The sequence below is a fragment of the Pholis gunnellus genome, assembly GCF_910591455.1.
Source record: "Pholis gunnellus genome assembly, chromosome: 18".
Lineage (NCBI taxonomy): Eukaryota > Metazoa > Chordata > Actinopteri > Perciformes > Pholidae > Pholis > Pholis gunnellus.
The window spans coordinates 6,529,615-6,553,030 of NC_136545.1; the positions used below are offsets into that span (position 1 = coordinate 6,529,615).

At 42.1% G+C, this 23,416-nt stretch overlaps 1 protein-coding gene across 1 annotated transcript in view; it reads right to left on the reverse strand.

Moving 5' to 3' along the window:
- cacna1bb (calcium channel, voltage-dependent, N type, alpha 1B subunit, b) overlaps positions 1-23,416 on the reverse strand; it is a gene marked incomplete at both ends in the record, with an annotated part of 140,032 nt that overhangs the window by 29,658 nt on the left and 86,958 nt on the right. The window contains 12 exons of the mRNA XM_079178483.1: positions 489-653; positions 1,127-1,328; positions 4,503-4,640; positions 4,861-5,021; positions 7,833-7,929; positions 11,639-11,659; positions 14,894-15,000; positions 15,454-15,513; positions 15,952-16,081; positions 17,597-17,732; positions 18,676-18,881; positions 20,768-21,514. Of these exons, the coding sequence (XP_079034609.1) occupies positions 489-653; positions 1,127-1,328; positions 4,503-4,640; positions 4,861-5,021; positions 7,833-7,929; positions 11,639-11,659; positions 14,894-15,000; positions 15,454-15,513; positions 15,952-16,081; positions 17,597-17,732; positions 18,676-18,881; positions 20,768-21,514 (2,170 nt within the window). The remainder of the gene's footprint in view (positions 1-488; positions 654-1,126; positions 1,329-4,502; positions 4,641-4,860; positions 5,022-7,832; positions 7,930-11,638; positions 11,660-14,893; positions 15,001-15,453; positions 15,514-15,951; positions 16,082-17,596; positions 17,733-18,675; positions 18,882-20,767; positions 21,515-23,416) is intronic.

Consider the following 23,416-nt stretch of genomic DNA (forward strand, 5'->3'; position numbering starts at 1 on the left):
TGACAAAAACAACAGTTTGAAAATAATATTTTGATGTGCTTAAAAAAAAAATGCCCCTGGTGTTTAAAGGCCTAAAAGCAGCATATCTGAACAGCCTTTCAAACTGTCTCATCAAATAACTTTTCAGATTTTAATCAATTTGAAATATTTTTAGACAACCAGGAATAAAGCCAAGACACGAGCTCTTCTCTGTGACAGTGAGCACTGTCAGCAGAAGCGTCCCAGTGGTGTGATGGTGGGGATGTTTGATTCTTCATCGTTGCCCATGTCTCAAGGCCAGACCAGTGCTGTTGCATCTCTGCCTTAAAGCTAAATTATTAAATGGTACAGATTCATGTAAACTGCTTCTGCAATCCCCTTGAATATTTCAACAGGAGCTGAAGTCTCACTTGAGCCAATGCAACCCTTTTTTTCTTCTTTTTTTTTGGGCTTGGAGGGATCTGAGAGGAGTTGGCGCTTTGCGCCGTTTGGCAGGAGGAATCACTGACCTTCATCATCAGCACGACTGTGTTGAGGGCTATTAAAGTCATGATGGCGTACTCGAACGGGGGCGACACCACAAACTTCCACATCTTGTACTGGAAGGACTGCTTGTTCGCCGGCATGTATCTCGTCAGCGGCTTGGCGTTGATGGCAAAGTCAATGCAAGCCCTCTGTTTGATGGAGAGACGAAACAAAAACACATTGTGTATGAATCCTCTCTGATGCACCTTCAAAAGTAGAAAGGACAGCTGGCACGCCACGAGAGGATTTTTCTAAGTGGTTTGTCGAATCAAAAGATGAGACTACAAATTGAGCCTCTCTGATCACTGGCCAATACTTTGCAGAGAAGAAAACAGCATCATGTTAACAAAGTCTTTGTGGAATGGACAAACCTCACTGAACCGTTTTTTGTTCTGTTTGAGGGAATTGTAAGTCATGTTAGATATGAATTTGCCTGGAAGTGATGTTATGAAGTGGATCAGCTTGTGCTCTGTTGTCTAAAGAAGAAGACATTTGTGATGCAAGAGACAAACATTTTCAGAAACTAGTGCCTCTGCCGAAATAATCAGCGTGTGTTCTTGTAGTGTAGAGGAGAGAGGTTGTCGTTGTTTTCAGAGTGCATCACTTTGCACCACTCTCCCACCTCATTCTTCTCCAGGCTACACTCAGACATGGCCTTGTCTCCCTGCTCCTGGAAGGTGATGATGATCAAAGCCACAAATATGTTGACGAAGAAGAAGGGGAACACCACGAAGTAGACCACGTAGAAGATGGACGTCTCCATGCGGAAGCCTGGGCTGGGGCCCTGGTCCTCATAAGTGGCGTCCACCGAGTGCTTCAGGACCCTGAACAGAAGGAAAAGATGACGTGACCAAAAAAATCTATACAACCACGTCCAGCTCACAGCAGGTAAAATAAAATATCTGGAGGCACTCAATGAGTTCAGGCCGTCAACTTTTTGTCTGGTTGCAAATAACCATTATTTTCATTATTAATTAAACAGACTTTTTTTTATCTATTAATTTGGTGCACTATAAAACATCACACAAGGGAAATGCAGATCACAATGTGACATTTTCAAATAGCTTATTTTGTCTGACCACCAATAAAAAAAATAAACATTTATTTATTTCGTAAGACAAAGAAAAACAGCAAACTCTCACATTTGAGAACCTGGAACTATCAAATGTTTGGCATTTTTAGTTCAAAAATAACTCAAATGGTTAATTGATTAACAAAATAGTCATTTCCTTTCCATCAACTATGTGATTACTCGTTGCAGATCTATTTCAGAGCGATCGACGCTCTACTAATCTTCCTAGGGGAGCTTTAAAAGATGCCAAATCCCTCCGATGACTTATCTGAGGAGAACCAGCAAATCAGCTCACCTCTACCGTCACCCCACTTTACTCTGTAAGCGACAAAAATAAACCCTTGGAAGAGGAATCAAGAAAGCTTGATGAAATAACAATGAAATCAATCCGTCTACAAATATCCAGGGAACCTGTCCCAAAATATCCAGTCAAACAGCCTGTAGAGCTTCCTTTCAATCCTCACAGAGGCTATTTATAAAGATTGAGCGAGTCACAGCACAGTTAGGTGCCCTGTGCTCCTCCAACAGAGGATGTGGCGGTGCAGTTGTGGGTGCAGTTGTAATGTCTTACTGGCTCACAGAATACTAATGGAGTCTCCGGTGAGTTAATGACTCTCCTGCTGTGAAATCAGCAAGTGCTCAACGGGCCTCTGACAATCTTGTTGAGCGCCGTCTGCACAATTTCTGGCTGTGCACAAAAGTTTTTGGGAAGTTTTGAAAAGTGCACATAAATGATGATGATGATGATGATGATGATGATGATGATGATGATACCCCAGAATTAAAAGACATCCCAAGCCCTCTAGTGAGCAAAGGAGGAAGTAAGGGGACGTTACGACGCGTCCACAGAGACGGCTGTTTAGTGCCCACTTCCTATTGTGAGTTAAATTTGTTTTGTTGGAAAGCGCGACCACGGTTGTTACCTAACCTTAACCACATGTTTATTCTTGTAATCACGACACATAAACATGAGACTCATCTCTGTCTCTATCAGCCATCTCACATGACATGAATGGAGCATTAAGGGGGACATTGGTTCTACTGCAGGTCTTGATAAGTTCACTGCCAGTCGCACACTTGAAAACAGAGTGAAATCAGCAGTATAATCATGATCCAGAATAGTAGATTGTCATTACGAAGTACTGGCTTGATTTTTTATTTTCAACCTCAAAGAAATAATTAGGTACTTGCATGTAAATACTTGGCTGTAATGATAGACCATCTGCTATCCGGGAAAGACCACATTTAATCTGTCTGCGTGAGGACAAAACAATGAATATATTTCCTCCGCTGCATTCTGTCTTTTGGGGAGAGTAGACAAATTCTTCTCTTGTTTTTTACTTCTGTGATTCTACAGTATTGTGCTGCTACATAGTTCAAGTGTTTTTCCACCACTTTAATTTAAAACTGCTCCATCAAATGAAAATCTGCTCAAAGACGGCAGGTCAACCTCTTGAGAACGCTGTTCTATGAACCAGCCTACCAATATTGGCCAACAACATTGTCTCTGACCCGTTCAACCATGACCAGTGAATACAAACTGTTGTCATCAAGTCGGAGATACAGAGTTCCACGATTTAATACGGTTAGACTGCTGTTAATCCAACAACACATGTACGTTGAAGGGGTCTTGAATATGTTGTCTTTGGTTGTTGTTAACTGTGCGTATCCTCTTTTTTTTTCAGACATGATCTGACAACTAAATATCATCATCATCATCATCGTAAATACTTATTGGGTGTATTAGGAGCTCAATCACGTCAGCTCCACTTATCTCCACAAACAATTCACTACAGTTAATTTTGATCGTGGTTTTTTTCATTGAGTCTCTACACATTTGTACAATTTTAGGGTTCGCTTTTTGTTAGTTTGCTTGACTCTAATTACAGAAAAGTAACAGAGCTGTTACTGTTGGAGCGTCATAGGGACAATTTTCTAAGCATCCCAAATTCTAAGGAATTAAAAATACTTATTTAACTTTACACTTATACTATATTTCAATGTAAAACTGTGCTGTCACTTCTTGTTTGGCCGTGTGTGATTTTAGATGATCATGACCAGCTGACTCAGTTTAAACAATTCACTTTTCGTCGTCAGGTAAATACAATGAATGAAATAAGTAAACAGCCAGCAACAGTCCTTGACAGAGACGATGATGAGGATGATGGTAATAAATCTGCCTGTGGCACTTTAGCTCAGGCGGAGAACAGCAGACTGAAGACATCTATGCAATGAGCCGTGATTGCATCTCTAGAAAACGCACAGTAATTAAGCCGAGGAGGAATCAGTTGGGTTTAATCTGCGCTGTACCATCGGCCTCCAGGTGTGCCGAGTGCTTTTCAGGGCAAGTCAATGAAGAAAGTTCTAACATGGAGAAGAATAAATGATTCAACAACACTTCAACTACAAGATTATAAATTAAACACAACTAAAGTGATGTATTGGGGCCATCTTTACTTCTTAACCCAATTTACTCTTTATTAGTTTCACAGTAAACACTGTGAACATGGCTGACTTAAAGGGACAGTGTGTAATATTTGGTGGCATTTGGCGGTGTGGTTGCAGATTGCAAACCAACTGAATACCCCTTCAGCTCCCTCCTCCCTTTCCAAACTGCTGTAACCTGAGCCAACGAGTGCAAAACAGTGGTAACACCATTCGCCTCGCTCGTTTGTTGGAGAGCTACGGTGGCCTTGAGGCAACATAACACATGACTGGTTTGGTTTGTCTGTTCTGGGCCACTGTAGAAACACGGCGGCGCAAAATGCCCCTATGTAGATATGAAGGAAACAGCGATTCTTAGGTGATTATACACCAATGAACCCACTTCTGCTGATAGAGCCCCCAAAAAAGCTGCACACTGCATCTTTCAAGTTTAATTTGAAGTACGAGGTGTTGAAGTGATATGGAGGTTGTTCTGACTTACTGTGGCCAGCCCTCCCCCGTGGACACCGTGAAGAGCGTAAGGAAGGCCCAGAGAACATTGTCGTAGTGGAACTCGTACTTCTTCCACTCTCTGGGCTGAGCTGCCACGTCATCCCTGTCGTAGTCCAGAAACTGACCCCTTAAAGACGGGAGGAGAGACAGAATCAGGGGAAAGGGAGGTGAGAAAGTCAAAAATAGATCATCAAAAATAAAAGAGATTGAGAATGTCAGTATAAAATATATGTGTCAGCAAATGACACCCACCGTGGCTGAATGTAGAGGAGTCTAAATAAAAAGGCAGCAACCTAATGGATGGTTTATAGCATTCTTAAGACGACGGGTACGTTTGGGTGACGTACCTGCAGTCTTTCTCCAGACCCTTGGACTCGTCGGTGCAGTAGAAGAATTTGCCCTTGAAGAGCTGCACAGCGATAACAGCGAAGATGAACATGAAGAGCATGTAGACGATGAGGATGTTGAGAACGTTCTTCAGAGAGTTCACAACACAGTCGAACACCGCCTGGAAAATATTCACACGCTCGGATCAATAAATGTAAGGTGTCGCATTCATTAAGTTCTCTCCATTCTCATGAAGCTTAACCATAACTGGTCTATAATTTGCTGTGTTGTTATCATTGAATATTTTGAATTAGGGCTGTCACTCACTTTAGTCGAAATCCCAAATTTCTGTTCAAACGTGGGAAAAAATTAAATACTCAAACTGTTTCAAAGTCAGCTTGACGTCCTGTATGCCCTATTGACTTATCAGTAAACCAAGCTAATAAATAAAATGGAGAAGAACACTAGCGAGGTACCTGAGATGCAGTGTTTGGAAGTACACTACAGCGTAGAAGGCAAAATGATCAACAAAGACGAGGCTGTTTGTCCACTTTGTAAGAAAACAATCAGCAACTCCCTCTGGGCTGACAGCAAACTATGAGTTTTAACAACATTCAACACATTATATTCATGGATGTACAATAAGAATTGGATACGGTGCCTCCACTCAGCCTTGCTTCCAATTTGTTTCTAGTGGCCACTCATGGTATGGCTGTACAAAAGTCCCCTTGCGGCCCAAAAAAACATTTTCCTCATAGACCACCCATGTTTCCAGATATCTTTTATACAACCATGTATGTGCCATGCAAGCAATTCTCATTGGACTGAATAGGCGTCTTAGTGTGTGACATCCAGCTCTCATTACACATCCACGATTCCACTACTTAAAAATCTGTGCAGGATGCTTAGTGTGAGTAGGGTAAGTCTGCTTATTTGATTAAAAAGCTTTGTCTCTGATTGAAAAGGCTGTACCAGTCAACTAGAGGGTAATATAAATTTAAAGCGAGCTAAGTCTAAATTTTCCGAACAAAAGATGTCTCAAGTTCTCGGTTAAAACTGAGCTTAATTTGGCTGAAAAATGAAAATAACAGTTTCTACAGCCGTCACTAAATGACTACATTCCAACTCATACTTAGAATCTGCTTCAAGAGAACAAAAAGCTAATTTTTCATCCAAATTCAGTCCTTTTTTTAACCCAGATGTCACGATGTCTGAAGACAAATCAATGCTTACTGAGTACATGAACACACCTTGGCATGGAGCCCGTCTCCGTGTCTCCCTGTCTGTCACACTCTTATTTCAGCCCTTCTCTATTGACAGCTTGTGCTGTGATCTCTCTGTGAGATGGAGTGCTCCGTCTATCTATTCTGACATGTATGCAATCTAACCGATGAATCCGCTGCTGCATGAGTGATCGCCTACCAGGCTTTTGTCTCCAGAGAGCGGACGGAGCATATTTTTCCCCCCTCTTCTACCAGCCTGTCCGTCAAGCCACTCTGGCCCAAGCATCCAAGAGGAGTTGTGGATGAGCGTCTGTCTGTGTCTGCCAGCTCTGATCTGCCTCAATCATCTCACTTCTATTACTCCAATCAGATCTTTCATCTTTTGTCAGATCCATTACTTTTGGAAGATCAGCTGCCTTCACGCACCAGAGGGAAGCTGTCGTTTGTGCGTTTGAGGCAACAGCTGAGGGTCTAGCCTTGATGAGGGTCGCAATCCATTACCCCTACATGCGATGCTTGGGATTCTTTATCCACCCCCCAGTGGTAGTATCGATAGGATTACCACTGGGATTATTTGATCTTTCTATTATCCAAAAATGATGCCACCAGAATAATTAAACTAAAAAAATAAACAAACATAGAAATGATATACAAAGTTGCGTTCTTAAATGTCGGGAGTTTCTTTGCGAAACTTAGCTCACTACAAATACAATCAGATATGAAAAATGTGCAATACTTTGAGTTCTGTACATCCACTCAATGGGAGCCACTTATGGTGAGGTTTTTCTAACATTTCTACATTGAGCACAGTCTCAGTTGTCAATTTTACTATAGACCTTTCTTTTTTAACATTTCCTTGTAAGTACATTCAGTAACTGAACATATTTCATGTAAAAAGGGAGGACGAAATAGAGGAAAACCTATTCGCAATTACAAAACACTACAACAAAGATGGCTCGTATTCAACTGAATGCCCATTTGTCAGCAGTAAAAGAGGAATGGCAGCAAAATGATGGCAATTCTGCAAGTGCAGTATTTCAGTCCAAATTCTTTTTGATATTAATATATCAAGAACAGCCACTTAAACCATAACAACCAAGCCAACCAAATATAAACTGCACTGCTTCTATTCAGGCATTTCTGGCCTATTGTGAAACATAGCGAACATACAGGAGGTGATTTGAGAGTAAGTTGTGAACGTATCAGGGACTGCGTGCCAGTTTCCACTTGTTACACGTCTTTTCACAACCTCTTAGTTAGGTTTAGGAAAAGAGCGTGGTTGACTACTAAAGTGACAAAATGTCAACGTTTCACACGGGACACAAATAGCGGTCTATTGAACGAAAGTCCTGTTTTTACCATTTGTATCTGTGTCTCCAGAGGAGTGTACCGTATGTTCTAGGAATCGCAGGCTTATCTGTAAATAAGCATCCTTGCACCGAACCACTTCAGTAAAGGAAGCAATTTTCTGTCACTTTCTTCCAATTTCTGTGACTTTAACTTCTCCCGTCTCTCCACAACACAGAGCACCCCAAAGGTCGAGCCGTTCAAAGCTTCATTAGAGAGCGAGCGATACTAGATTCATATAACATTTAAAACGCGACTGTTTTTAAATCAGATACATCCACTCCTCCTTGGTAGAATATAAATGCATTTGACTCATGATAGTGTGTGACTGACACCGGATGTGGCCCCAGCTGGCTGCTCTGCTTTGTAGTGTTTTTTTTTCTCGTAATGCACTGGGTGGGTGACAGATTGGATTACTGTACCTTCAGCTTGGGAAGCCGTTTAATGGTCTTGAGTGGCCGCAGGACTCGGAGGACCCTCAGGGACTTGATGGTGTTGATGTCCTTGCCCTTCGTCCCTCTGTGCAGAGTGAGAGTACAGTTAGTCCGGGCGACGTGGTGTCACCGTCAAGCACGTTAACCCTTTCATCCCATCCTCCAGTAACACCGGCAGACTGTGGTACGTCAGGTGTACTGTGCACGCAGTTAAATGCCTCTTTGTATTCTGTTAGTAGAGTACATGCACATGAGTTCATGTTATTCTACAGATGCATGCAACAGTACAGTAGAGGAAGATTCATTTTACTCAAGTACTGTGTATGAGTACAAATATCAGATGTTTCTCCTCCACTTCATTATTCATCTATTCTTTCTTTGCTTCCTTTTGTCATTGTCTTTAGTTCATTCTTATTTTTTCTTTCCTCATTTATTTTTCCTCTGTTCTATCTCACATCCATCTGTTCTACCTTACAGTTCTTCCCTCTTTCCATCCGTCTCTTTCTTTCCTTCATTTCTTTTCATCTTCTCTGTTCTTCCTTCTGTTCTTCTCTTTCTTCTTTCGTTTGTTTGTTTGCATTTTCACCCTTCTAAACTCCACTCTTCATCAACAATCAGAACATTTTACTGCAAATACTTGCTTACATTCTAACGCAGGACGTTAACTCGTGAAGCATTTTCCACTGAGATATTGCGTCTTTTAGTCAGAAACCACATTTCAGCACCTTCTCCACGAACAGCACATCTGCATATCGCATGTAACAGTCCCACGAAGCTAGCAGGCTGTTTCTGTAGAATAACATCCAGACATGTCACACTGTGTGGAGTAAATGCACAAAGAATCAGCCCCTGGTGAGGAAGCAGCTTCTTTTGCAGGAACCACTGCTATCAGTCATTGCAGACGCTGCAGGTTTTGTTAACTGGTCACACAGTGGGAGGTGTGTGTGTGTGAGTGGGAGGGGGGGTGGGTAAAACTAGCTGTTATGCTAATGACATACAGCTGAGCCATCATTCACTTAGAGACTGACATTGGTCAAGGACAGTGTAAGAGGGGTTTTTAATTAATCAGTCACATAATGTGTCTGTCACTCTTTATAAAAAAAATTTGCGTTTGTTTCTGCTTGACTTCAAAAAAATCTGAGATGTAGAAAAATAGTGTGTGTACATCTGTGTACTATGTACATGTGTGATGGATGTGGAGAAGGACACAAGCATACTAGAGAAACAAATCAGTATAAAAGCCCTGTTAGTGGCCCCTAGGGGCCCCGTTTCTTCTCGCACCAGCATCAGTTACCAATCTCTTCATACCCAGGGGACAAAAACAACTTCTACTGTAAAAAGAATGCCATTTGTTCAAGCAAAAAAAAAAGTCTAACAATACATGAATTGTGTTTTACAGGTCTCTCGAGAGTTGTGTCTTCCTTTGTCACCTTTCCAAAACCAAAAACACAAGAGCAGAAGTGTAAAGATTGACTAAAAGTGTATTAATATGCTCTAACAGAAGCTGTAAACGTTAGCATGCTAACTACCTGCAGTAGTTACCGAGCGTAACCTAACCATGTTACTGTATTATGTGGGGTTACAGGTTATACTAGTTAGCATTAGCTTATGCTAGCTAGCCACAGCTGATAAAAGACAAGCACCAGTCGTCATTTCCCCTGACTGAAAACACAGTAGTCGGCTTAAAACTGACTGCAACCTTTGAGTGGTAAATGTGCTACAGTCGTCTCTGTACACTGCACATGTGCTGAGCTACAATGGAAAGCTTGATAGGCATAGCAAGATAAACTGAGAGGGGACAGGGATAGCAAACTGTAATGTAGTCCACATACAATATAACTTAGTAAAATAAAGCATCATCAGTTGGCTTTTACCACCTTCCAGTCCAAACTCTTCCTCCCTGTGCCTCCACACACACTGAGTCACTCACGCAGGCCTGGTGAGTCCGTCAGACTCAAATTTGAAATACACCTGGTTGGCCAGAGTCCAGTATGTAGGGACTGAGGGACTTATGAAAACCAAGAATTAAAATAATGAAATAAATCTATTTGTAATCTGTCTAAAAGTCTGTTAAGTGCTGAGGGAGAAAAGCATGGTTCCAAAACATTTGAGGCCTTTTCCTTTCTCAACGGAAAACTAACAAAATGGCATGCAGCTCTCATGCTTGGATGACTTGGTTACCCTGGCATGCAATCTGCAAACTCAATGCCAGTCCTCGCTATTCAAGGACCTCGACACATTGAGACAGCAAGAACAGTCTCCCAATAGCTTCCAGAAGCGCCGTGGGCAAGGAAGATGTAATGTGTGTCTGTGTGTGTTTGTGTGCATGGATACAAGGTTGTGTGTTCACATTAACTCAGCACTGATTGCTTGAACTGAAATCCCATTTTGTCATTCGTTTTTGCAGTCTATCATCTTTTTTAATGTGTTTTGTATGTTATTAACTGCAGGGGCGTGTCTGTGTTTGATTGACAGCAGCTGGCAGACTGCCAGAGTGCCGATGTTACACCGCAAGGAAAGATACACAAAGTAAACAAACCTGTGTTGCTGCGTGTTGTTAGTGGAACTGAAGAATCAGAACCAAAGTGACATTTGCAGGTACGTTTGCCTTGTGAATATTTGTGTGATCGCTCATTCAACTATCTGTCGCTGACTCAGTGTGTTCGTCTGCTCTGCCCGATAGACTTACATGAAGCTGTCTACGTAGACACCTCACAGCATTCCATTAAATTGAACCAAAATACATGAAATATCATTTATTTTCCTTTATGGTTTCTGATTTTTTTTTGTTAACCGAGAAGACACGACAAGTGATTTACAGAGCAGATATTTATGCTGTCGCAGGTTCTAAATGCAATTTAACTTAAATGTGCTCAGCAGCCAAGCATGTGAGGCCATCCCTCTTCATCATGACACTTGTTGTCTCAGTTGCCCCCCCCCGCAAGAAACATTTCCTGTTTCGGTAATATCTGACGTCCAATTAGAAGCACTTTACCGCCTCAGCCAAAAACAGGATGCATGAGGCTCCTTCTATCCGGCTGTTTCAAGGCAAATTTTGAATAATGTACGTTCAAATATATTTAAGTTCAATCATTACTTAGATTTCAAATTACTTTGTCCGAATTTGATTTAAGATATTTAAAACAAAACAAAAATCTGGGTTAAAATCATATGTTGATAATAACACAGGTTCTTTTTCCCATCAGCATAAAAAAGAAGAGCCTTACCTACAATGGGTTTGATGGGGAAATAAACAAGTATTTAGCAATACTTTTCTGACATACACAGGCCGTAACCCTGCTTTTCAATGAAATAGCCACCTAAGATGAGTTCAGGTGAGAAGCTATAATCCATTATTGAAATCCAAGGAGAGATATGGGTGAAGGGCAAGGAGGTGAACTGAGCCGCACGCTTTAATCTCTTAGTGATTAGACCAATTGAACCCACTCTAGTGAAGATTAAAGGAGTTTTACATGAACGAGAAACAACAGATAAAGGTGTTTTAGCTCTGATTCAACTGATGACTTTGCAAGTGAAAATGTATTAAGTGCAGATTCATAGTGGTGCTTGTCAGCAGCTATATGTTGGTCTTCTGAAAGCTATGAGGGGGAGTTCCCAATATTGTCTTTTTGTCTGGATGTCCCAATATTGGGACAGGAGGTCAGAGAGGGGGAGGGAGGGGGAATCATGGTCATATCCCAAAGTTTATGCGGACGAGGTTTCTCACACATGGGGAAAAAAGGGACATGGGGGGGTGTCAATAATCAAAAAAGGTAGATAGGGACAGTTCCCACCTGGCCACGCTTTGTTGCGATCTGATGAGAAAAAAGCAACGACACAAACACAGTACACAAACATCACCCACATAAATATAGCATAAAAGCATATAAAGACAGACAGAGCAAAATAAACATTGTAAGCTGATGTCACACAGGCATGAAGATATATAGTGACATTAATCGGCCTTTCAGACTTACATCGAAAAGAAACCAAAGATAAGAGACAAATAGAAGAACTTTAACTAATTACCCTGTGGAAGAATGAAGCAATAGACAAGTCTGATCAAATATTACAGCGATTATGTGTACCTCACACAGGAATAAAACACATTTACAGCACGAGGATGATCATGAAGTCACGGAGAGTTTTTCACCGGGAGGGAAACAAAAGATGAGAGGACACTTATGACTATGTTCACACTGCAGCTGAGAAAAAACAGATCTGCTTTTTAAAGACGTTGTCAACCACTTTCACACAGTATGTGGTCCCAAATCTGTTATGTACTACATGACGAACCTTAAGTTGCTGCCTACATTTCAGATTTTATTCAGCTTTGGGCCTGGTGAAGAGGTCTTCATGTGTCCGAGGAACTGAGATGGGACCAGGGACCAAATTATCTTTCAAATACCTGTATAAATAAGCATACTTGTGAATTATTTTTGGAAATTGTTTCTATGACATTACATTCGTTCAACGTAAGTATCATTGTCGACTGCGGCATTGGTCTCTTACGGTCAGTTCAGGTCGACAGCAATTTGGATTGGGTCTAATTACTACGAGGTTAATTTAGATCAGGTCTGTCTTTTTTACAAATGGATTTATGTATTTTGGGTCTGAGTTAGTTCAGGTCAGTTTCAAATCCGGTCCAACATGTTGGACTCATGAAGATCTCTATTCTGGTTTTTGTCTTCGTAGACGGCCGTTTCCCCGGAAGCTTTATAAGAAAGGGCACGTCATGTTACTGCACATGTGCATGAGAACTGCAGGGTTAAAGATGGTGCTTTTTAATCTGCATATTTCTTCAATAAACATGAAAAATGTGAACTGTTCCCAGCCACCACAACTTTCATGTGAAAAATCACTTCGGCTTGGCAGCGAGACTCTTTGGCCAAAGTATTTTGGAGGTAAATCTGAAAGCAGGTCAGAGCTGAAGCATCGGTCTCTAAGCTGGATGTTTACAACGGACGGTTTGTTTTTTACAATAGTATATTTACAGTTTGTCTTTGTTCTCTTGTTTTCTCTTAAACCTGTCTGATCGTTCGACTGCTCATGTTTCAGATGGAGTGTGAATGTAGCCTGTTACACGCTTACATGCCATGAATGTGAGTTGATGTAAGAGATGATATAGGATGTGAACTTCAGGTGGAGCGATGAGGGGGACGTGATTGAATCGGATAAACCCTGGATGAAGCTCGCTCCTCTACCTTTTACAGGCACACTGCATACTGGACAGAGACTGCTGAACAGGATGACGCTATCATACTCTGAAAGTATTTCAGAGTATAACAGCAGTGGTTTTGGAATTAATTAGAATTAAACAGTGGTTTTATAATTAATTAATTAATTAGACACATACTGATGCTGAAAGCCACATCCTTTTGCATCCTTATTATAATGTAATTGGTAGTGTTAAAAATAGCTTTTTATCTACCGTTTACTCAGTTTAATAGTTTTTAATTAGCATCTTTATACTTGTGCATTTATTATGGACAGCAGCACTCAGGTCCTTTGTGTTCATGAATATCTTGAACACCTTTTACTCTTCTGAAAGCTTGTGTCTCTGACAGTACGTTTATGATTCACGGTGCTGTCACGTTGTGCATTATGTATATTGTTCATACGAACACATATAAATCCTATCTGACGGATGGAAAACAGGTAATTGCACTTATGTAACCCAAGTGCAGATGTAAGACAGACGCAGTTACACAACACAAACAGAGTAAATGCCAGTGTCTTTGATGGTGACTGTGGCGGTGATGATAAGGAAAAGCAAATAACAAATTATGACATTTGTTCAAAACATTTAGCTGAGAGAGGGAGGCTGCCTCAGACGCATCTATAAACTCCGCAAATGACACTGGCTAAGATGGACAGGAAGGACAACAGACAAGAAACAGAAAGAAAACGAGCACATGGACAGATACACAGGCAGAGAGAGCAGGCAGCATTACCCCATGAGGCTCCTGAAAGCAATCCAAGCCAGAAATCACAAAAGAGGAAGGGAAAAAGTGAAAGAGAGATGACAGAGTCAGAAACAGATAAAAGACAGAGAGAAGCATCAATCTACAGCTGGCGAAGGAGAAGAGAGTTGAGCGACAGGAAGCAGTACAAAGAAAAATACACAGGTGACTAACTGGGGACAAACTTTCAGGACGGACTAATTGATACTGTGTGTGAAATAGTGGCGGATGGGAAATATCAGACAGCGCTGGTTGAAACAGAATATGTAATCACCTTCTTACTCCAGAGACCCAGAATGCAGGTGTGTAAGCGTCAAGGGGCTCATTACCTCCCCTTTATACTGTGCCTATGGACAACATTTATTTCCTATCATATAATATGACGCTTTAAACACAGATCTGATCAGTTTAATATTCTTCAAGGTAGCTTAGCACCAATACAAGTATCCTTAAAGTGATACAGACACCAATTGAGTACTTCATTCAATACCCATCATGTGAATGGAAGCTGTGTGTGTGTGTCCTACTGGCTAGCTAATTGCCATCGCACAACACAGGTCAAAACTGTTTTTTAGGTCAAACCCCCTCCCCCACACAATGCACCTTTCAAACTACAGTCATACAACAATTTCTTCTTCAGGGTATGGAGGTGCAAGAGTTGCAATTAGGTGCCAGCTTAGAGACTTCTGTTCCCTCCTAAACCATAAACCTGTCAGCCAAACTGTGCATGACCAATTTGCCAACAAGCAGGGAGGGGCCGTGGAGACTTGACGTAACAACAAAAGTTGAGTTTGGCATAGTCGCAAAATAACCCCGGGCAGCACAAAAGCAATCGGATGAACACATTGGAGTTGTTTGTTGGAGCGAAACACAGGGACAGAGACACCTAGCCCCAGGGTGTTAGCATGCTAGCCTGCTCCAGGGAAGGATACTAGAGAGAGGGTAACATCAGCTTAAAATACTGTAAAACAACACAGCCCTTCATTTGTTGTGGTGTGGTTGTATCCGTCCCTGAAACACATTATATTCAGAGCCCTGCCGTGATTAGAGAGTAACACGCATGAATAAAAGGAAAAGCTGACTTACGAGCAGGCAAAGGCCACCAGGGCTCCGCTGACCACAATGAAGTCCAGAATGTTCCACAGGTCACGGAAATAAGCGCCAGGATGGAGGAGCAGTCCCAAGTCAATCATCTCGAGTCACAGAATAAATACAATAGAATCATTTTAAAAATCATACAAGCTGACACAGACACTTTCTTTGTTTTACGGCCCCTTCTAGAAGCCTCTTTAATATCTAGTACCTTTCCTTTTCAGTACCACAGTGCATTCATTATCTGAAGCATTTGGAAATAGGACAGAGTGTTATCACAGCTGAGAAATGAAAAACCGCAAACCCAATTAGAAATGCCAGTGACATGACGGTGCTGTCGGCTGTGTGGCTAAAAACCAGCTCAATTTGGTTGAAAATGACTATAATCCTAAATCCTAAATCCTAATTGTATGATGCTGTTGAAACCATCCTTTTATGTAACCTAAATGTCACAAAGCACATTCATTTTTTGACATGCAAATTAACAAAACCTTGCTTAGCTAGTTTTTCAGGGTTCAAATCAAAGTATAACTCCATTTTAACAGCCTCCTCACCTTAATCACCATCTCAAAAGTGAAGACCCCAGTAAAGACATAGTCCAGATACTTGAGAACCTGTAAAAACAGAGAGCGAGAAAATATCCTGAGTTCACTCGTCAGATCCAGAGACAGATATTTTCAGCTTTAGACACTTTTTGAGGCTTGTGTGTGTGTGTGTGTGTGTGTGTGTGAATGGACCAGTTATGCACAACATGTTCTTCTGCCCCGTCAGAGGTCTCCCATCTCTTTGCGCTCCCCTACACTTACACAATTTGCCTGAACAGTGCATTTGACCAAAAATGACAACAAAAAAAAACATCCTACCATTTGCTCCTTAATACGGGCAACCTGTCGAGCCCTGTCCAGTCTGAATGAATCAGCCAGTCAGTCCAAATTAAATGTGTTTGTGCATGAATCCTTGTGTGTGTGTGTGACTGTGCATCTGACAGGCAGTGTGTTTGTTTTGTACTTCCAGATGTATATTCATGGCGTCTAGATGTCAGTCTCACTCACGTTGTTGCGCGGTGCGTTAGCTTGCACGGGGTCCTCGGCTGCCAGGGCGATGCTGCTCATGGTAATGACCATCAGGATGCACATTTCAAAGTAGCGTAGGTTGACCACGTAGTGACACAGCCGCCGCACACTGCAAGACCACACACACGCACAAATGTAAAAGTACGCACAGAGTAGCTCACTGGAGAACACGCATATCCCTCCTTGTCAAAACAATGCACAAGGTGGACATGTATCAGCCTCAGGGGTACAGAACTACTAAGGGACATCTGGGAATGCAATGTTATGTTGTTTTAATGGAATCAACATGTAACAACTTAGAAAAAGTTTTTCTGTACTTTCCAGCATTGATATTATTTCAATCCCTATCAAGAGTTCGGGTGAAACATGGGTTTGTAACGTGGATAGACTGGTAGATCAAGAGCTTCCTCTTCGACCTCAGCTCCTCAGATCAGGAGATGCTTATTCCACTTGGCACACCAACCCTTCATTTTGGCTTAAGATCTGAGGTGCTGGCGCTCTTCCTAACTGCTTTACGCTCAGCTGCAAACCACCCCAGTGTGCGCTGAAGGTCATGGTCGAAAGCCAACAGAACTCCATCATCAGCATAGAAGAGAGACACAGCATACACAGCTCTGACTCCGGCTCTTCAATGGCAGGATGGCAGTTGCCTCTGAAAAGGAGGGTTTAAACATGTCCCGACCATCTCCCAGAATGCAAGTGGAAGACCTTGTGGACTACCAGATGTGTCGCCAGCTTTCCTTGTCTTTGATCCAACTCAACTCTACTTCTCGCTTCAAGCAACCATCCAAGATTTGTGCCGGCAGAACTGACGACATGACTATGAAGTCGATCTTTGGAACAAAGGTGTTCTCCTTCCTTATGCTTAATTAAACATGAATTTTGTAATGAACAATCCATGACTAGCACAGTAGTGCAATTAAAAAGCACAACACAGGTTCAGATCACAAGTCCATTTTTGGTAATAACCGACCCCATCGGGTTTCTTGCTCATTGCCCCCAAGAACACTTTAGGTCACCCAGCAGAACTGTGGAGCAGCCAGGCAGCAGTTTCTTCAGGAGATATACCAAAAAGGCTAAAAACTCCAAACTGCACAGAAATCAGAGCCTTTGCAGGCATTATGAGGCGATTATAACACTCTGAATGTATTCACTGAGGCAAGTATTTTAACTAGTCACTTGTAGGTAGAAAAGATCATGTTGTTTTCCCAGGAAAACAGCTCAATCAACTGTACCAGCTTTGCTCCTTCACAAATTTCATATTGCTCGTCAAGATATAGAGGCTTTAACAAAGTGATGAAGGTATGTCTGATGGGTTTCCTGGGGAACGTTTAATCGGTAACCACCAGGGAAGCAGAAATAAGCAGAACATTACATGTCTAATGTATCGCTCCTCGTTTCAAGGATTGCTTTAACAAGGTCGGTGAATTCAATAATTTGGCGAAAATTATACTTCTACATCTTTGGATTCACCATGTGCTGTTGGTTAGTTTTTCCCACTGTACATGGAAAGAAATCCTTATCACGAGTGGGTTTTATGAACTTTCTGTTGTCCTTAATTCAACTCAAACTATCAATATTAGTCTATGTCACCCCTCTAAGTCCCTTCGCAGTTATGACTTACGGGTTTGTTTGCCCGAAGATGAACATGGAGCTGTAGGGAAGGATCTGCCGAGGCCCATTAGCTTCCTCCTCCTCGTCCTCCTCCAGGTCCTTCTTCTCCTCACTGAGTTGGAAGTTGTCGCAGTCAATATTGTTTACTGGTGTGGAAAAAATGAACACACTCATTAGCTCAAATAAGCACAAACTGTTTTTTCTATGGATTCTATGAAGTTGTTTTATGATTTACTTTCTGCATCCATACAAATGTATAATCAATAACTCTACTAATTGGACATTTCTCATATGACGGTGGTTGCAGAGTCTCAACTAAGCATGACAGATATGAACATCTTAGTTAATCAACTACTTGAAAAAACAATGAGTTTTTAATGAGTAGCATTGGTTAACATACACATTATTCTTTGAAGCTGGGTAGATAATTTAAAAAAGATTTCAGATTACAAAAATATTAAACGGGAGTTACAAGAGAATACCTGTAAAAACTAATAACATCCCCATCAGCCTCAGCTGTACTGTGTTCAGAGCTAATAAGCTAATTTTATCATGCTAAAATGCTAAGCTAAGATGGTGAACATGATAAACACATGATACATTGTACTGGAAAATTGTTGTGCAATTCTCTATTGTATTTGTCCCACTAAGATACACATGAAATGAAGAAACATTGCACCTGGTTTACATCAGCGTGTCAGCATCGTTACTGTGAGCATGTTAACGTGCTGCCATTAGCATTTAGCTCAAAGCATTCTTGTGCCAGTGTGCAACCTCACAGAGCTGCTGTTAGTCATATTAAACAGTGCAGTACAGTTTTTTTGCCACAACATGGTGGGGTTTTTTTGGCATCAATTATTACTCTTACTGTATATGATAAGATTTTACTCATTAATTTCTTTGCTGAGATCTGGGGCTCTGGAGGTATTCTTAATTAGCCTTAATTACCCTTAATGACTACGTGATGACTCGTGGAAAAATTATAATAAGATGTTTTAATCCGATGACTGATGTGAATAATGTTCAAAAACTTAAAAAGCAAAACTATTCCTTCCCAATGCTTCCACACTGGGTGTGACAGTGACTCACTGGGTATGATGGTGGTTTCTCCGGGCGGGGCAGTGATGGTGACAGGGATGTGGATGGTGTTGCTGTTGAGGCCGGCCTGGCTGGCCCTGGTGGAGTTTTTCTGGTTGTCAGCATCCTCTTGCTTTTCTCCAAGACTCAGGCTACTCCGCATTGGCTGCAGAGGACTGGAGGCGAGGCCGTCCTCCTCAGAATCTGGCTGCCTCTCCCTGGGGAAGGAGATGTGCGTCTTATCACAGGCATCATTATACTCTGCTCTCAGGATGCTTCAAGCCTTTTCTGCCAAATGAGATCCCTACGAGTAAGATTCTCCGCCCTCCTGGGAAACAGACTACAAATTAAGTGGCAGCAGGCTAGAAGAAGGTGTTTACTGCTATCCAGACACACAGTTATATTGTGTTTATGTATCAAGACAAACTGATGCAAATAGTAAATTATTCTTACTATTTCTTACACAGTGTGGTAGAATATGAAATGTAAGTCTAAAGGATCCACTAGAGAATTAATTAAACCCAGTCAGATACATAACAAGCCAATCAGAGAGCTGTAGCGAGCGCTTCGATGATATTTTTGACATGCCGCTGTTACACCCCGGGAACACATATTCAAAACAGAACAAGCAAGACTCTGCAACTACAGGTCTGTTTTCTGACCTCAAATCTATTCAGAAACTAAACTTGGTGGACAGTTAAGAGAACTTTGATGATTCCAGATCAACCAGAAAATGCAAATCATATACAACAAAGGCCAATAAGCAATAAGAACCAGGTGTAGGAAGGAGTGTTGTTAAAGGTACGGTCTCATTAGCCTTATGTTCAACAACAGCCTGAAAACGGATGTGATGTCACGGTTCTGATATGTGGAATACATAAGTGTTGAGCAGAGTGATCGCAGGTCTAAGAGAGCGATGCTGCTGTTCCTAGTCTGGTAGTGTAGTGTTGTACTTTTCATGGTAATGAAACACTAAAATAATAACTTCTCCATTTTTAAACACATCACATCAGTGTTTCTACTGGCTGGCCATGCACATTCATTCAAAGTTAACACTGACACTTGAGAAGCAGGAAAAGCATGCTTGAATTTGTCTGTTGTGGGGATTTCCATAGAACTAAATGGGAGACTGAGCAAAAATGTGTAGAACGGAGGTGTAATATCATCGTACCTTAAACCTGGAATAACAGTATTTCTTTTGCCAATATTCTTTTAATTTTGCTCTGTTATTGGTCTCAACCAAATACTCTAGAAAATATCTGTCTGTTTAGCGGCTAATTGCTCCACTATGTTCACCAGCTATTCTCTAACTGTCTACTGTTTGGTACAGAGCAGGCACTGTGCAATGCCAGTTGCAGCTGAAAAAAACACTTTGAGAGCGGTGAGAGCGAATCAAAGCAGTAAAGTAAAGCCAGACACTAAACAATTAGCTGAAAATCACAGTCAATCTCCACAAAGTTGGGGGGAGCTGCAGATTCAGGTGATAATTCTCTGTAGGTTCATCACTACGAGCGACCCATTTTACATTATTTTCACATTGCCAATTGATACGTTGTTATGATAAATAATAGTAATTTTAGTTGCGTTAAATGGTAAATGGTAAAATGACTACTTGTTCAGCGCTTTTGTAGTCTTTCGACCACTCAAAGCGCTGTCATCATTGTCATCATTGTCATCATTGTCATCATTCACCCATTCACACCCATTCATAGACTGACAGCAGGGGCTACCATGCAAGGTGCCACCTGCCCATCAGGACTATCAAATCATTCATACACCGCAGGAACAGCCTGCGGGAGCAAGTGTCTCGCCCAAGGACACATCGACATGGACTAGCGGAGCCGGGGATCGAACCGCCGATCCTCTGATTGAAGGACGACCCTGATCCACTGAGCCACAGTTGCCACAAAGAGAGAACCATCAATTATCTATTGTACAGCCAACTTGAAATGACGTGTGTCTCTAGCTAACTCTCTGTGCCACACAACAACATGAGGAGCAATACAATAGGATGGAAATGGGGTGCTGCATACTATAAGAGCATCGCCAATGACAAAGTCCTGTATGCTATTGACTTATAGTATGTACTATGTGCAGTCTTTACCTGTGACCTTTGGTTCCATTCTTGTTCCTCTTACAGTCGTCTCCATCCAGAGTAGACTGAGCTCTGACCATACGAGAGCAGCGTCCCTTCCTCTCTCCATTACTGTCCCCTCCTCCTCCACCCCTCCCCCTGCGCTCTCCCTGTGCACCATTCGCCATCAGCCCGTTTCCCTCTTTTGGCGGACGATGGGAGTGATGGTGGCGGTGCCCCCTCTCCTCTCCTCCTCGACAGTCGTTGGCCTCCTCCTCGGGGGAGCCGGCCTGGTGGTGGTGCTTGTGTCCCTGGCCTCCGTCGCGGCTGTGGCTGCTCTCCCCTCTCCTCTCTCTAATCTGGGCGCCGTCGGTGTTGTGATCCCTGGTCCGGCTGTGATGGGTGTGGTGCCTCCCTCCCCGGCCTTCGCCTCCGTCCCTGCTCTCCCCGTTCCTGTCGCGGTACCGGTGGTGCTTCCTGGAGTGCGTGTTGAAGTTGTCTCCCACCCCGTCCTGCCGGGGCTCCCCTGATTCCTCCCATGCTCTTTCGGGAGACCTGCTGGGTTTGTCTCCGTTCTTGGCCTCCACCACGAGCGGCCGGTCCAGGTGAGTCTTCATGTCCGGGTGCAGATGGAGGGTGGAGGACTTCTGGAGGCGCTCCTCCGGGTCGAGCTCGTTAAACAAAGCCTCGCTGCTTGTCCTTATGTTGTGTCTCCTCAGCTGGTTGGTCCTCTGCTCCCACACTGACATGGCTTTTGCTGAGCGCTGCTGCTCTTTACTGCACATAGGAATCAAAGCCACAGAGAGGGATCATGGGAGAGGGAAAAACAATTTTATATGACTCACTTTTTCGTTACTTTCTGAGTTCTTGTTCGTATGGGTTTTGGGAGAACATCACCATCCACAGCTTCATCCATAGCCACGCCGCAATCTTCTACAAATAACACTACACATTGTTTCTTTACCTCATTCAAGTCATCAAGTCCCTAATTGAGAAAAGTAAGTTATAGGTAACCAGACGCGAGGTGGTCTATGGATGCGTCAGCACAAATGTTCACCATGGTAAAGCTTTCACTTACCATGCTAGAGGGTTGTATGGAGAAAGTAGCCAAAATCCTCCACAGCAAAATATAAATTTGTAATTTCACAACACCTACTGTAAGATGGTACAGTGTGTCTACTAATGAGGGTTGAAACATGCTGTTGTCATGACATGACCTGATCATGGGAAGTTTATATCTTACTTTGGGTCCTCAACACTGACGTATTGCCATACTTTGATACGAGCAGAAAAATGATGAATGGATGATGAAAACACCAAAGGTAGATCGTATTGGCAGTGTTTTCACACATTGCGTTTGGAGGCTTTCACCTATGACATGTTCAAACGACTAAGAGCTGATGCAAAGCAGGCTTCTCATGGACTAATACAGATGCATACAACAGCCTAAAGCCTGTTTAATGAAGCTGCATTGTGTGGCACAAGTTCATTTCTGAATGTTGTACCTGTCAGCAATGACTTTAAAGACAGGGTCACATTCCAAGTCAACCAACACTGACAAACTCAAAAAGTACATTGAAGGAGAAACTGTAGAGGCTGCTGTTATTGTTCCTCCTACTGGCCACAAAGAATTCCCTTCTTAATGTGAGTTTGATATCGACGATTTGGACCAAAGTCCATAGTCCGTCTGTGTAAAAATGACAAGTCTTCAGCACTTTAACAAATCAAGAGGGTATCTTCCAAAATTAGTCATTTTAGTATGAAATCCGCTCTTTGTGTCTCCACAGACTGTTTGCTTGTTAAGCCTGCCAGTTGGAATTCTGTACTAAAAATAACCACTTAATTTGTCTAACTCAGTCTGCTGAAGTCTCATATGTGTGTGGATTCGGACCCCATCTTTTACACAGAAATTGTTTTAAGAAGGGATTTCTCTGTGACCAGCATGGAGCAGAGGAACAATCATAGCAACCAATAACTCCTCAGTGTACATATGGGCACGTGAGAGTTGTGTTTTAGCCTTGAGAAAATGTGAACCCATGCTTTAACAGGGCCACAATCTCCCAATGACCATCCTCATAACAGTAAGGAATCAATTAGAGATGCTGTTGAAAAGTCCCGGGGCACATTCAAATGTCAAATATTTAAAAAAAACGTGTCAGAACAAAAACAAACTGTCACAAGCTGTGTGACAAATGAAAACAAGAATATGCCGGCACAAATCAAAGCTATGATATGTCTGGATATCCCAAAACAAATTCGGGGATGAAGAAGGAAATCCCCTGTGAGAGATAGTAAAACATAGTAGTGCACGGACGGAGTGCAATGTTTTTGAGTGTCTTTATTTACACCTTGTGTAAAGAAAACAGACAAGGCAGTTGTGTTCATTTGAGTAGTTGGTTTACTGCTAATGTGAAATAGATTTTGTATCATTTTAGCTTCACAGCAACTGTCAAAAGTTGGCAGTACCTGACATGTCATGTGGCAAACCTGGCTAACCTGGCACATAAGTAAACTAAAAGACAAGTGTTTTTCTAATTCTTCTTGACTCAGGTCATGTGTAAATGGGGTAGGTAGGACCAACATGCTATGGGTGATGGTCACTCCTGACATGTATCGTCTTTAACGAGCTGATTCCTGGGTTGAGAAGAATATGGTGAGAGATCACATTGATGGGTGAAA